Here is a 13,108-nt window from a genome sequence, read left to right on the forward strand (position 1 = left end):
TCTCTTATGCACTCTTGAGAGTGTTTGGATGCAGAGTATTTGTATATATTCCTCGAGATGAAAAGTTTAAGCTTAACAGCAAGACAAAATAGTGTATTTTCTTGGGCTCTAAAGATAATGAGTTTGGCTATAGGTTGTGGGATCCAAAGGAGAAGAAAATTGTGAGAAGTAGAGATGTTATCTTCTTTGAAGATCAAACCATTGAAGACTTTAAATAGAAAGAGGAAACAGAGTCTACTATTTTTATTCCTTCTAATTCAAATCCAAAACCTACTCCACAATTACCTTTGATGCTTGTTAATCAAGGGGCAGATTTGTAAAATGATGATAATGATGGTTTTTTTATTGAGCCATTAGTTGGAGACCCTGAATTAACTAATGATGATATTGATGTTATTCCAGAACAAGATATGCAAGAAGTTCCAGATGAGCCACAATTAAATAGGTCAATTAGACCTCGCCAACCTTCCACCAGATATTCTCCTCATGAGTATGTGTTGGTCACTGATGGGGGAGAGCCAGAATGCTTTGATGAAGCTATGTCACATGAGAAAAAAAGTGAGTGGTTGAAAGCAATGCAAAAAGAGATGAAATCCTTACATGAAAACCATACTTTTGAGTTAGTAAGGCTTCCTAAAGGTAAGAGAGCACGAAAAAATAAATGGTGTTCAGGTTGAAAATTGATGAACATTGCTCGCAGCTAAGGTACAAGGCAAGATTGGTTGTGAAAGGTTTCGGTCAGAAGAAGGGTATTGATTTTGAAGAAATCTTTTCACTGGTGGTCAAGATTTCTTCAATCCGAGTTGTGCTTGGTTTAGCTGCTAGTTTGAATCTTGAAGTTGAATAATTTGATGTGAAAACTGCCTTTCTCCATAGTGATTTAGATGAGAAGATCTACATGAAACAACTTAAAGGGTTTAAAGCAAAAGGTAAAGAGCAGTTGGTTTGGAAGTTGAAAAGGAGCATATAGGTTAAAGCAAGCTCTAAGACAATGGTACAAGAAGTTTGATTCTTTCATGGTGGATCATGGTTATGACAGGACCACTTCTGATCATTATATATTTATGAAAAGATTTCTAGATGGAAAATTTATTATTCTTTTGTTGTATGTGGATGATATGTTGATTGTTGGCCATGATGTTAAGAAGATTCGGATTTTAAAGAAAAAGTTAAGCAAGTCTTTTGCAATGAAAGACATAGGACTGGCAAAACAAATTATTAACATGAAGATCACACATGACAGGAAGAAGGAGAAACTTTGGCTATTTGAGGAGAGATATGTTCAAAAGGTATTTGAGAGATTCAACATGAACAACTCCAAACCTGTTTGTTCTCTACTTGCAGGCCACTTTAAACTAAGTTATAAGCAATATCCTTCAAGTGATGAAGAAAGAGATGAGATGAAAAAGGTTCTTTATACATCCATGGTTGGTAGCTTGATGTATGTCATGGTTTGCACAAGACCAGATATAGCTCATGCAATTGGTGTGGTTAATTGGTTTCTCTTTAATCCTGGTAAAGAACACTTTTCAGCAGTGAAATGGATACTCAGGTATCTCAAAGGTATTTCTAGTTTCAACTTATGTTTTGGTAATAATAAATCTGTGTTGGATGGATACACAGACATAGATATGGCTGGCGATGCTGATTCTAAAAAATCCACATCAGGATACTTGATGAAGTTTGCAGGGGGAACAGTCTCATGGTAATCAAGGATGTAAAAATATGTTATATTATCCACTACAAAGGTTGAATATATTGCTCTTACTGAAGGGGGTAAAGAGTTGTTATGGATGAAAAAGTGTTTACATGAACTTGGCCTAGTTTAAGAGAACTTTGTGTTGCACTATGATAGTCAAAGTGCAATCCATCTCAGTAAGCCTCCTACTTTTCACTCTCAATCAAAGCACATTGAGGTTAGATATCAATGGATTCGTGATGCTATGGAAATGAAGTCATTTGTTGTTGAGAAGATCCATACTAATAATAATATGTCAGACATAATGGCCAAACCTCTACCGAGAGAGAAGTTTGAATTTTACAGAAAGGAAGCAGGCTTGGTAGAGCCTCCTAAATTAAAGCTTACATATTGATTGTCAATATGGTTAATTCTTCACTTGATGTGTGAGGGGGAGATTTGTTGTGTGTGGTCCCGTACCATATAATGGTGGGACCACCATATTAATTAAAAAAAGAGGCAGTTGGCTACCTCTCTGATTTAATTGTGTTTGCTACTATAGGAGACAATAGTAATTTTAACAAAAGAGAGGAGAAAAATAGGAGAAAGAGAGGAAGTTGAGATAACTGAATTGACTATCTTCTTTCTTTAATTTCTAGCTCGTTTACCATTGGATTGGGCTGAGATTTTGATAGCAGCTTCTAAACATATTACTCTTCATTTTGAACGGTTGGATTGAAGATTGATAATGTGGAAGCTGACCGTTTTGATGGAAAACAGGGGTGTCAGTATTGTTAGTTTTTCTCAAATACTTCTTCTTTAATCTTGTTGTATTCCAAGAATAAGTTGTTCTTGATAATATGTATGTTGTAACTCTTAATTAAATTTCAGGAAGAATAGTTGTGAACCTATTATTTGTTGAGTTAAATTTTAGGAAGAATAGTTGTGAACCTATTATTTATTGATAGTAGAAATTTTTAGGTGGACTACGGTCCCATAATTTTCTTCGCATCCGATTTTTCACGTGAAAATCTTGATGTTGATATGTATAATTATTGTATTATTTTTATTAGTTATTTAATCCTGGTTTTAATTACATAAAAAGACAAAAAAAAAATTAAAACTTATAAATTATAAATTAATCTGACTAGGTTGATATCCGGTTACTTGTTCCTAATTTTTTCAATAGTTATCTACCTTTTAGTCAATGAAGCTACATAAGCAAAGCTGTTTGCACCTTTACAGGTCATTGTTTATGGCTGGTCAGATAGCCTAGACTAATCACACTCTTTAAAGTCTTGCTATTTGATTTTTCACTCTGATTAATAAGACCGCCATTTCAAATCGAAACGTCATGCAATGTGCTAAACATAAAACATTAAGTAAATATAGAACAAATCAACGTATTTACGAAGCCGTCCATTTTGACTAAATAAAGTAATATCAGGGATTGATTACATTTCAATTCATCGGTGGCAGTGGATGTCTTTGTAAAATGGATTCTATTTAGGGTTGACAAGTGTTTTTGTAATTTATTTACTTATTGCAATTTACAAAGGCAACCACCACATCAAATGAGACGGAGACCATGTATTCTGGGTGATCTCTTCTAATCAGAGGAAAAGTGAACCTTTTTTCCTGTGATAAAAAAAAAAAAAAAGTGAACCTTTTTTCCAAGTGGGCACACTGTAGACAGCGATATTACGGAGAAATTTGCACTCCATCCTTTCATGGAAAGCATCATTGGCATCCCTTACATATAAACCAACATCCATCGATGGAGACAAAAACACAGACACAAACAAAAGGCATATCAACAAATAAGATTCAGCTGAAAACTTATAAGCAGGGCGACCAACATGGTCGATCTGAGGCGAGCCTTTACGCCACTTACTATGTTGAAATAAATGCTTGCTTTCTAAATTGTCAAAAAGTAGATAAAGTTGAAAAGTCAAGTATGTGACAAATTGACAACAGAGGCTCCACAAAAACCTGCAGGATCAGTTGATAAAGGAAAAAAAAAAGGACAAGAAAAGAACCAAGATTCACTAGAACAAGCAGTTTTATTTCATTAAGGTGTATGCGAACAAAGATGCCATATCGACCTATAGCTCTTACGTGGTTATAATGTAAAAAATATGGTGCGAGTATATTGCTTAATACATTAAAAAGAAAGATCCCAGACACAAGAAAATTATCGAAAATACAGTAGAGAGCACAGTAGCTGATAATGGAATGCATCCCTTGTCCTTCCTTATAGTCATTCCCTCAATAATTGCAGAATTCATAACTAAGATGTAAGATGAAAGGAAAACTTGGACAACCATACTGTCCCAATTGCCCGCAATGATAATTCTGATCACTCCCAGAACAAATGATGCCATGTTCAAGATTATAACCGTAACCATAGGAACAAGCAACATTGATGATGTTTTGAAATCAAATTTACCCATTTGGTAGAGCTTGAACTTTTCTTCATCAGCAGCCTTATTGGTCGGCAAGAAACTGGCTTCCCTTACTCCTATCCTTTTCATGACAGCATCCAAACTCCCATAAGTGTGAGTCGAAACTGACTTCATCATCCATAATCTTTGTTCGTATACCAATGTATTGATTGACCCTCCACTTTTGAGGACCTCATACAAATGTTTGGATACGGCTGATAGGAAAATGAATGAAAATACAATGAAGAATGAACTCGAAACCTGTGACAAAATAGAGACGAATATGACAAGGCGTTATTGCAGAATATCAACTGAAATTTCTGAAAACTTCAGAGACACAAGGGAAATGCAAAACATGAGTAACAGCACTTTTGTGTTAGTTACCTTGGGGTACAACGGGATTCCATTTAGCAGACAAAGTTGAGGGATGGTAGCAAAACACCATAAAGGCAAACAGTAGAAAAGAGGGAAAAGTGAAATTTCTGCATAGCACAAGCTCTCAAGGAAAGACATCCTCAAAGTTCCATATATAAGAGGGAAAAACCTTGAAAGACCAACTTCAACCAACCCAGAGCTCCATCTTGTGCCTTGAATCAATAGGTCATTTAAACTTGTGATAGAAGTGCCCAAAAATTGCGGCCTCGATGGGTTAAGATAGACTGATAACCAGCCTTTGCAGTGTAAAATGAAACCTGTGAACAAATCTTCCGCGACTGAATGGTACAAAAAACCTACCTGAAAACAAAGCATCATAGTTTTAAATGTTGAGTAAATATAACTCAGTGATCAAGAAATGAGTTACTAAAAATTATCACATGCCTCTTCACCCCATTGTGTGTGTCTTGGATAGTCACATGAGGCTAAAATTCTAGTCTCTTGAAGCAACATGCTGGAAACGCTCCCATAACTCATCAGATTAGCCTTGTAGTTTTGTCGAATGGAATTTACGAATTCATTTGATAAGCCGAAAGTGTCTCTAAGTTCAAGAAGATTACAACCTGTTACAATAACAAATTTAGCCTGAATTATTTTAAAACAATAACCTGTTAAAATATGGTTGTTCTGTCAATTCTTCTGTTTTAACTAGTCAGATGCAAGTGGGAGACACAAGGCACACTTGCCGCCAAAACTACATGGAAGTTGAGTAAAGACAACATCAATGCCCTTTACGATATCATGGATTCATTGCTCAAAAGTATTGGCTGAAATTACTTTTAGGATCACCTATTGCATGTTGGGAGCTAGCAGCATGATTTGGATTGGACAAAACCAAACCTACAGAAAAAATCAGCCTTCGTCTACTTTGTTCAGAATCACCTGGTGCAGCTACGCCTCCCCCCCCAACACCCTATCTTAAAGGAAAGACAAAACAAACTGTGATTAAAAGTCTAATCTATTGTAAAATTCGGTATGATGTAAGTGCGTAGAACTGCAGTTTTCGGGATTGAGTTACAAACCCCAATTCTCGCTAATATCTGGAAAATGGGGTCTAAAATTTTCCTTTTCCTTCAGTTTTGGTTCTTCTCGAGTGTATGGCTTTGTAGCAGGGTGAGCTCCTGCTAGGTTTGGTTTTTATGATTGATGAAATGTTTCCATCCATCAAACAAAAAAGAAATTACTAATAGGATTACTAGTCTCTCAACTTATGGCGCCATAATTTGTGATTTACTAATCATTATTACCTTTTTGAATAGAATCGCCATAGAGTGAGTTCCTCTTGATATAAAAGCCAGTGCCAGACAAGACTGGTCCCTTCAGCCCATCTAAACCTTGCCATAGTATCTGACTTGAGAGTGAAATCAATAAATACCAAACCTTGAGAGATAAAAAAGTGTTAATCCTTTATCTTGTTATAATAACATACGTACCCCGAAAGCGGATCTTAGCTGACTGTCATAGATATCATGTTTGCTAATGTTATGAAACCTCTGAGGGAACTGAACAAATGCCAGCGAGGAAGAGATATTAGGATCAAAGTAGAAACACATCGCTTGCCTAGCTGAAGTTGGGTCGTTGCAATACATGTCACAGTCCAGCACTAGTATATAAGGAGAATTGCTAATCACCCCAGAGACCCTAAGCTGCAACCCAAAATCAATAGTGGTTACTGCAAGTCGCCATTTATTTATTATGATTAAAGATGCAATTTAGTGAATGCAACAAAGTGAGAAAGAGGGAATGTCATACAAGGACATTAAGGGCTCCAGCCTTGAAATGGTGAGGATGAGAAGGCCTCTTCTCACGAGAAACGTAAACAAGAAGGGGCATCTCATTAGCTTCATCTTTTGGAGCTTCCTCATTCGAATTATCTTGTATCACCTGCCAAGATTAAAACAAGAGTACATGAATGTTGGATTGGTCCAAGTATTTTGCATTTTTTGCTTAATTTCGCAGGAATATTTCTTGCATTCCAAGTGTCTGAGGATAAATGATTTTGTTTTGTATTGGGTGTGCCGCTCAAGTGTGGTTTGTAGATTGGTCATCACTAAAAATTGATTCACTGTGTCTGTTTGCTCAAGCGTGGTTTCTCAGAGTGTTTGCCTTTGTTCCATGCTCTCTGTTTTTCCTTAAAATTGATTCACTGTGTCTGCTTCATGCTCTGCAACTGTCAACCCACCTTTCCCTTTCCCTATGACTAGGCTCCAGTTGGGGCTCAGCTCTTTTTTCTTGAGAAAGGCCTACCATAGGACCATAGCTTCTGGTTCATAGATTTTCCAAGTGGGAAAAAAGATAGAATTACTCTCAGTCTCTGTTCAATTCTTTATGCTTGAGAATCTACAATTTAGTCCTCTATCTCTTGCTGACCTCTAAGCCCCCGCTATGTGTTTTCTGCAAGCCTCTGCTGCTATCCCATGAAGGGAACACTTGCGATTTAGAAAAACCAATATTTTCTTTTCTTAGGAACTGATACATGTTTTAATAAAACGATGAGCCATGGCCAACAAGAGTTAATGAGCTGAACGAATAGGTTATCAAACAGGAAGGGCTGCTGCTTTATAAAGGAGTTCAAAAGATAAGGACCAAAGATCAATTTACTAAACAAAAAACGTCTCGATGTTTTCTACTCTCTCTAAGAGTAAAATCTTTCTTTACAAGGAACAAATGAAAAGGTTCTGTGAACAATGGTACCTCAACAAGAGCAGGATGATCTTGACCTGTAATATCACTTTTCGTCTCTTCCAAGACGAAATCTTCTCGAAACCTCATCACACGTTCCTTGAAATCCTCGTATTTTTCCTGTGCCATAATCAATTTATATTATCGATGAACCACATATAAAACAATTTGATAAACTTGAACTTAAATATGAGGGATCTCACCAGAAAATGATTTGAATACGACCAACAAAAAAACTAGAGGCAAGTGATGAATCGCCGCCGACAATTATAAACTCAAAAGTACCTGAATTATTTGCCTGTCTGCCACGAACTCATTAGAGCTTCCAAAGTTATCATCATTATCATCATCCTTGGATGTTGCTGAAAAGTAAGCCTTGGGACATCTTGTCTTGATTCCATACTTCTTACAAAATGGTAGCCAAGATTTTGCAAACCTCCAAGCTTCTTTCATACCATGCAAAGTAACAGCTGCGCCACCGTCATCCGATAAATACAAATTAAGCTTCTTTGCCGGATAATCCAATGCCATGGCCGATAGAACAGTGTTCATTACTTCCAAGGTTGGCTCCTTGTCAGGATCCACAGTACATATAAATACATCAATGGCCGGGAGTTTATCATCCTCAGGCAGTCTTTCAGGGAAAACCGTGCGAGAAACGGGATGCCAGTGATAGGCTTGGCCAATCAGCCATATAAAGGAGAGAAGCAGCTCAGCAACAAAAACTAGAAGCCATAGTAACATGGGAACTGTGGCTTTGGTTTGGGGTTCTTGGAAGAAAAAGGAAGCTCTGTAGTAGATCAAGAAAGCTATAGCAATAGAGTGGAGGAGTCCATGTAATCTGTTGATGAAAATTGATGTCTTTGAGACATGGCATAAATGGAGGGGTGGAGAGATCTCCATGAGTTTCTCAGCTGCTGCAGGTCAGATGAATGTTTTTGTTTGCGTAATTATATGCACTTATATATCGTCTTAATTCTCCATATTTCTATCATCACTGCGACGGGTTAATAAAAAAATTAAAAAACTGATTAAATTAATAAAAATAAAAAAATAATTTAAAAAACTGGATCACAGAAAAAAAAAATTAAATCAATTAAAAAAATTTAAAAAATTAACCAATCCTATTTGATTTTAATTTTATAAACTTGAAATTCAAAAAATCAAATAAAAAACCAAGTTAAAATAAAAAATAAATAAAACTAAATAAAAAAATAAATTTTTATTTTAAAATAAAACCAAATAAAAACCTGTCGATTTCAATAAATTTTAATTTTAAAAAATTAGTTTAATTATTTTTTTAATAAGAACTTAAAGGGATAGAAAATAATTATCCCATCATAGACGTGGGCTGGGACTGAAGAAATTAAAAAAGACCACATTTTTTGCTTGCTCTGCAATCTTCTTCCGCGGGCTTTTCAACTTTCAAGCCATCTTGCTTGGACTGAGAATGACCTTCGGTTGAATGACTAGTCTCAGGTTAGCACAGTCCTTCCACGCGCGCATAGATACGTACAAGAAACTATCAAAAGGAAAATGCAATTAGATGAATTATCAAATAGCTTAACTAGTCACAAACGTCACGCAATGTGCTAAACATAAAATATCAACAAGTAAATATAGAATAAATCAACTTATTTACGAAGCAGTCCATTTTGTCTGAATAAAGTAATATCAGGGATGTCTTTGTAAAATGAATTCTGTTTAGGGTTGAAGGGTATTTTTGTAAATATCTAAAGTTTTTTCTGCTTTGATTTTTTATAATTTAGAGCCCGTGTTTTTTAAAATATTTAAAAAAATATATATTAAAAAAATATTTTTAAAAAAAATTATTTTTAATATCAGCATATCAAAATAATCTAAAAATACTAAAACTACATTAATTTAAAAAAATTAATTTTTTTTTATAAAAACATAAAAACACAAACCACCGCATCAATGAAACAGAGACCACATGTTCTAGGTGATCTCTTGTATATCATAGAGGAAAAGTCAACCTTTCCAAGTGGGCATGCTGTAGACAGTGATATCACGGAGAAATTTGCACTCCATCCTTCCATGGAAAGCATTATTGGCATCTCGAAACACAAACAAAAACAAAAAAGACACATCCACGGATAAGATTCAGCTGAAAACTAACTAGTGGGGCAACCAACATGCTCCCGGTCGACTCACCAACGTCGGCTTGACACTTTTTTAAAAAAAATATTTTAAAAAATAATTATTATTATATTTTTAAATACTCATTCAAATAAATATTTAATTTCTAAATCATCATAGATTGCGGGGAAAAAAAGAAAGTATCTCCCCTTTTTCTCTCATTTTAATAAATCAGCATTTGTTATTTTTTATTTATATGTTTGGAACTGCTCTTCAAAAATATATCATTTGAACTTAGCCTATCAATTTGATGAATTATCAAATTCATTATTTTTAAACTTAGCCAAATATTAAACCAGACACCTCAGGCCTCATGTTGGATAAAAAATATTTTATTATAATATAATTATAAATCAAATGTATTTTATTCTGTTAAAATAAAGATATTTTACCAAGAATTTAAATTACTATAAAAGGAGAAAATAATATGTTCAGTTTTTTCTCCAATAAAACCTTCTTTTTAAAGTATAATTAATATCGTTCTAAATCAACATCAATTTAATTGTTGGAAAATCTTTAAATGTATAAAAAAAATTACAGTCAACAGCAATAATTTTGCCTACACTTTCATCATCGAAAAATAGATTAAAATGTCAAAATAAAAAAAAATTAATGATTTTATCCTCATGCCTGGACTTCAAGTCATCTAGCGTGGACTGAGAGTGACCTTTCGTTAAATAACTAATCTGAGGTAAGCAAGGTCCTTCACGCACACATATGTACAAGAAACTGTCACTTTAAATTATTGCATTTTTTCACTTGCGCTCTTGTGAATGTACGTATGGAAAGAACGATTTTCATTTTTTTTTAATAGATATTACTTACTCGCTCTATAATATAAAAATAATTTAAAGTCAATTTGTTTTTTATTTTAAAAGTATTTTAATAGCTCTATAATATAGAAATAATTTAAAGTCAATTTGTTTTTTTATTTTAAAAGTATTTTAAAAAAAATTTGAAATTTCAAAAAAAAATATTTATTTTAAATTAATTTTTTTATCCTTCTCATATTGTTTTGATATATTGATATAAAAAATATTTTTAAAAAAAATATTATTTTGATGCATTTCGTAGCAAAAAATATTTTGAAAAATAAACAATATTATATTCTTAAATAAGCTCTTATAGTTATTTTTTACATAAAAAAATAACAATTGGATTATAGATATAATTTTATATCATGAAATATTTTAATTGAAAAATAAAAAAAATAATGTGTGTACTAGTATAATAAATTATAAATTATATAAATTCATAAATTTTAAAATGAGTTATGAATGTTAATTAAAAGCTAAAATTGGAAGTTGATATTTTCAATAAAAAAAAGGATAGATAAATATACAAATATTTTATAAATACAAGATAAAAGACTACTGTTAGGTAATAATAGCATCTATGCAATAAACTATGGAACATAAGTAAAAATGTAGGTGGTGATACCATTTTCAAAGCTAGATTTTATTTAATTATATATAAATTAAAATAAATACTCGAAAGAGTTTAAAAATTAAAACTTCAACTTAAAATGAATGGAACCCAGACAAAATTATAAATGAAGTTTTGAAGCTTTTTTGTTAAATATGAGCAAGTTTCATTTCATAAAATATAATTGACAAATATATCTTACTTATTTTTTTGAGTTTTTTATTAAGTGTTAGTTTATTTACACGGCTAGAATAGCGTTTCAAATAAATTGTAAATTTAAGTTGTTTGATAAAGAAAAAAAATGAAATTTAGTGCTCATGGACCTCATTATTTACTGTGTTTGCAATGTAGAGTGAAAAGAAGCAACTCCAAGCTACTTTTTTGGCAAACTGTGTTATAATACAATAATCAGAGACGCGCATCTTTTTCTTCATTTGCACTTCCATGTCCCCTACTGTTCACGTGAATAATAAAAACATAGAAATGCAAAAGAAAAGGAAGAAGAATGAGGGTCGGGGAAAAAATAAAAAAGAAATAGCTAGCTTTATCCAATCAACACATTTGCACCATTATCTTTGTCATCCAACTCCAGCACCGAGTAGACACCAAGAGGAGAAGGAGCGGAACAGAGGAATAGCTAGAAAAGCGTTCAACTTTCATCTTCATCCTTAGAAGTAAAAGACCACATGTAAGTTTCTCTTCATCCCCTCCTATTTTGCTTAATCATCAACATTACACTGTTCAAGTGAATTTTAATTCACTTGAATAGTGTAGTAACATGTGTGAATTTAGTACACGAGTGTTACTTTACCCAGCCGGGTCATTGGCTTGAGCTCATGACCAGGCTGGATTGGCAAAGTTTAGCCCCATCCATATGGGGCGGATTAGGTCCAACCCAAATCTAAATGTATTGAAGCGGATGTGACCCAGTAAAATAAAAAAATTCCAAAACAGTATCATAGATATTGTGTTTTATTTGAAAAACTAATATTTAACATGATTCAACGACATTACATAATTACATTTGAAAGAGATCGTATGATGACGTGGTATTTGCAGAATTTGATCGCAATCCCAATTTTGTTTCTAATGATATTTTACTTGTTGTTGTTGCATGCTCCAGAAACCATGAAAACTGTAATCCTTATTGGATAGATTTCATACGTGATAAAATTGCACATAGTTTAATCCAACAATAAAATATATTTTATATAAAGTATTATTTATTTCATGATGTCATAGCAGTAGTTTAATCGATAATATTTTAATGAAAAACTATCAATGTTAATATATGTTTTATTAATTATTTTATAACCTCAGTTTGAAAATTTTTTTTTAAACAAACACATTAAACTACTTTTTATTTAACCTTAATTTCACCACAGTTTTAACCAAATATATATTTTTTTCAAATCAACCTCAATTAAAAATACTTTTTATAAAACAATATTTTTCAAATCACAACCACAATAATTACCACAATACTAAATACACTCAAATAAACTCAAATAAAAGTATTAGGTCATTGTCCAAATAACCCTTAATTTAAGTTAGTTATGCTTTTGACACCTGAACATATCCACTAGACTTTTGTAAAAGGAAGAGGTTGTTTGAAAAAATGATTGAACCATATTTCAAAAAAATTTATTATTTTTTGAAAGAGTTTCATATTAATATTTTTTTACTATTTTTTTTATTTTAATATATTAATATTAAAAATAAAAAAATATTATCTTAACATATTTTTATATTTTTAAATAAAAAGTATTATGCATTATGATCTCAAATAGTATTTTAGTCAACCATGATTTCATTCTTTTCTTTTCGTTTCCCCCTATCACATGCACACCCCGAGGAAAGTTAGGATGCTTTTAGACATATTCTATTATTCATTATAATAGTAAAATTAAAAATATAACCTTTAAATTAGACACCAAAGGTAATATTGTATTTTATAATAAATATAATTATCTTTAACATATTATGTGGGGTTAAATTTATCACTTCATTATTTTTAATATGGTAAAATTACTACCCTAGCCTCAGAAAAAAAAATACTTGTATTTTTGTCTTAGAAGTATTTTAATATTTTCATTTTATTAGGAAAAGTACAGCATTGCCAACCTTGCTGACAAAAAAATATATCACTCTCTCAAAGTGTTTGTTAATATACATTGGATTTGTTGTAATTTTAGAGGTTAGTCAAGGGTGCTGTTGTCATTTTCTTGTATTAATTTTATTTTATTTAAAAAGAAGTAACCATGTTTGCTAGTGCTTTTCACTC

General features: G+C 32.6%; 1 protein-coding gene across 1 annotated transcript; it reads right to left on the reverse strand.

Moving 5' to 3' along the window:
• Positions 1-3,722: 3,722 nt before the first annotated feature.
• LOC105129957 (cellulose synthase-like protein G2) lies at positions 3,723-8,198 on the reverse strand. Its single transcript, XM_011032234.1, has 8 exons — positions 7,525-8,198; positions 7,252-7,359; positions 6,310-6,441; positions 5,991-6,203; positions 5,805-5,904; positions 4,942-5,120; positions 4,507-4,857; positions 3,723-4,383 (listed from the first exon to the last, which is right to left on the reverse strand). The coding sequence occupies exons 1-8, from the start codon at positions 8,140-8,142 to the stop codon at positions 3,835-3,837; spliced, it is 2,250 nt and encodes a 749-aa protein (XP_011030536.1). The 5' UTR covers positions 8,143-8,198; the 3' UTR covers positions 3,723-3,834.
• Between the last annotated feature and the right edge of the window lie 4,910 nt (positions 8,199-13,108).

This window comes from Populus euphratica, unplaced genomic scaffold (genome assembly GCF_000495115.2).
Source record: "Populus euphratica unplaced genomic scaffold, PopEup_1.0 scaffold17.1, whole genome shotgun sequence".
In the NCBI taxonomy this organism is placed as follows: Eukaryota; Viridiplantae; Streptophyta; class Magnoliopsida; order Malpighiales; family Salicaceae; genus Populus; species Populus euphratica.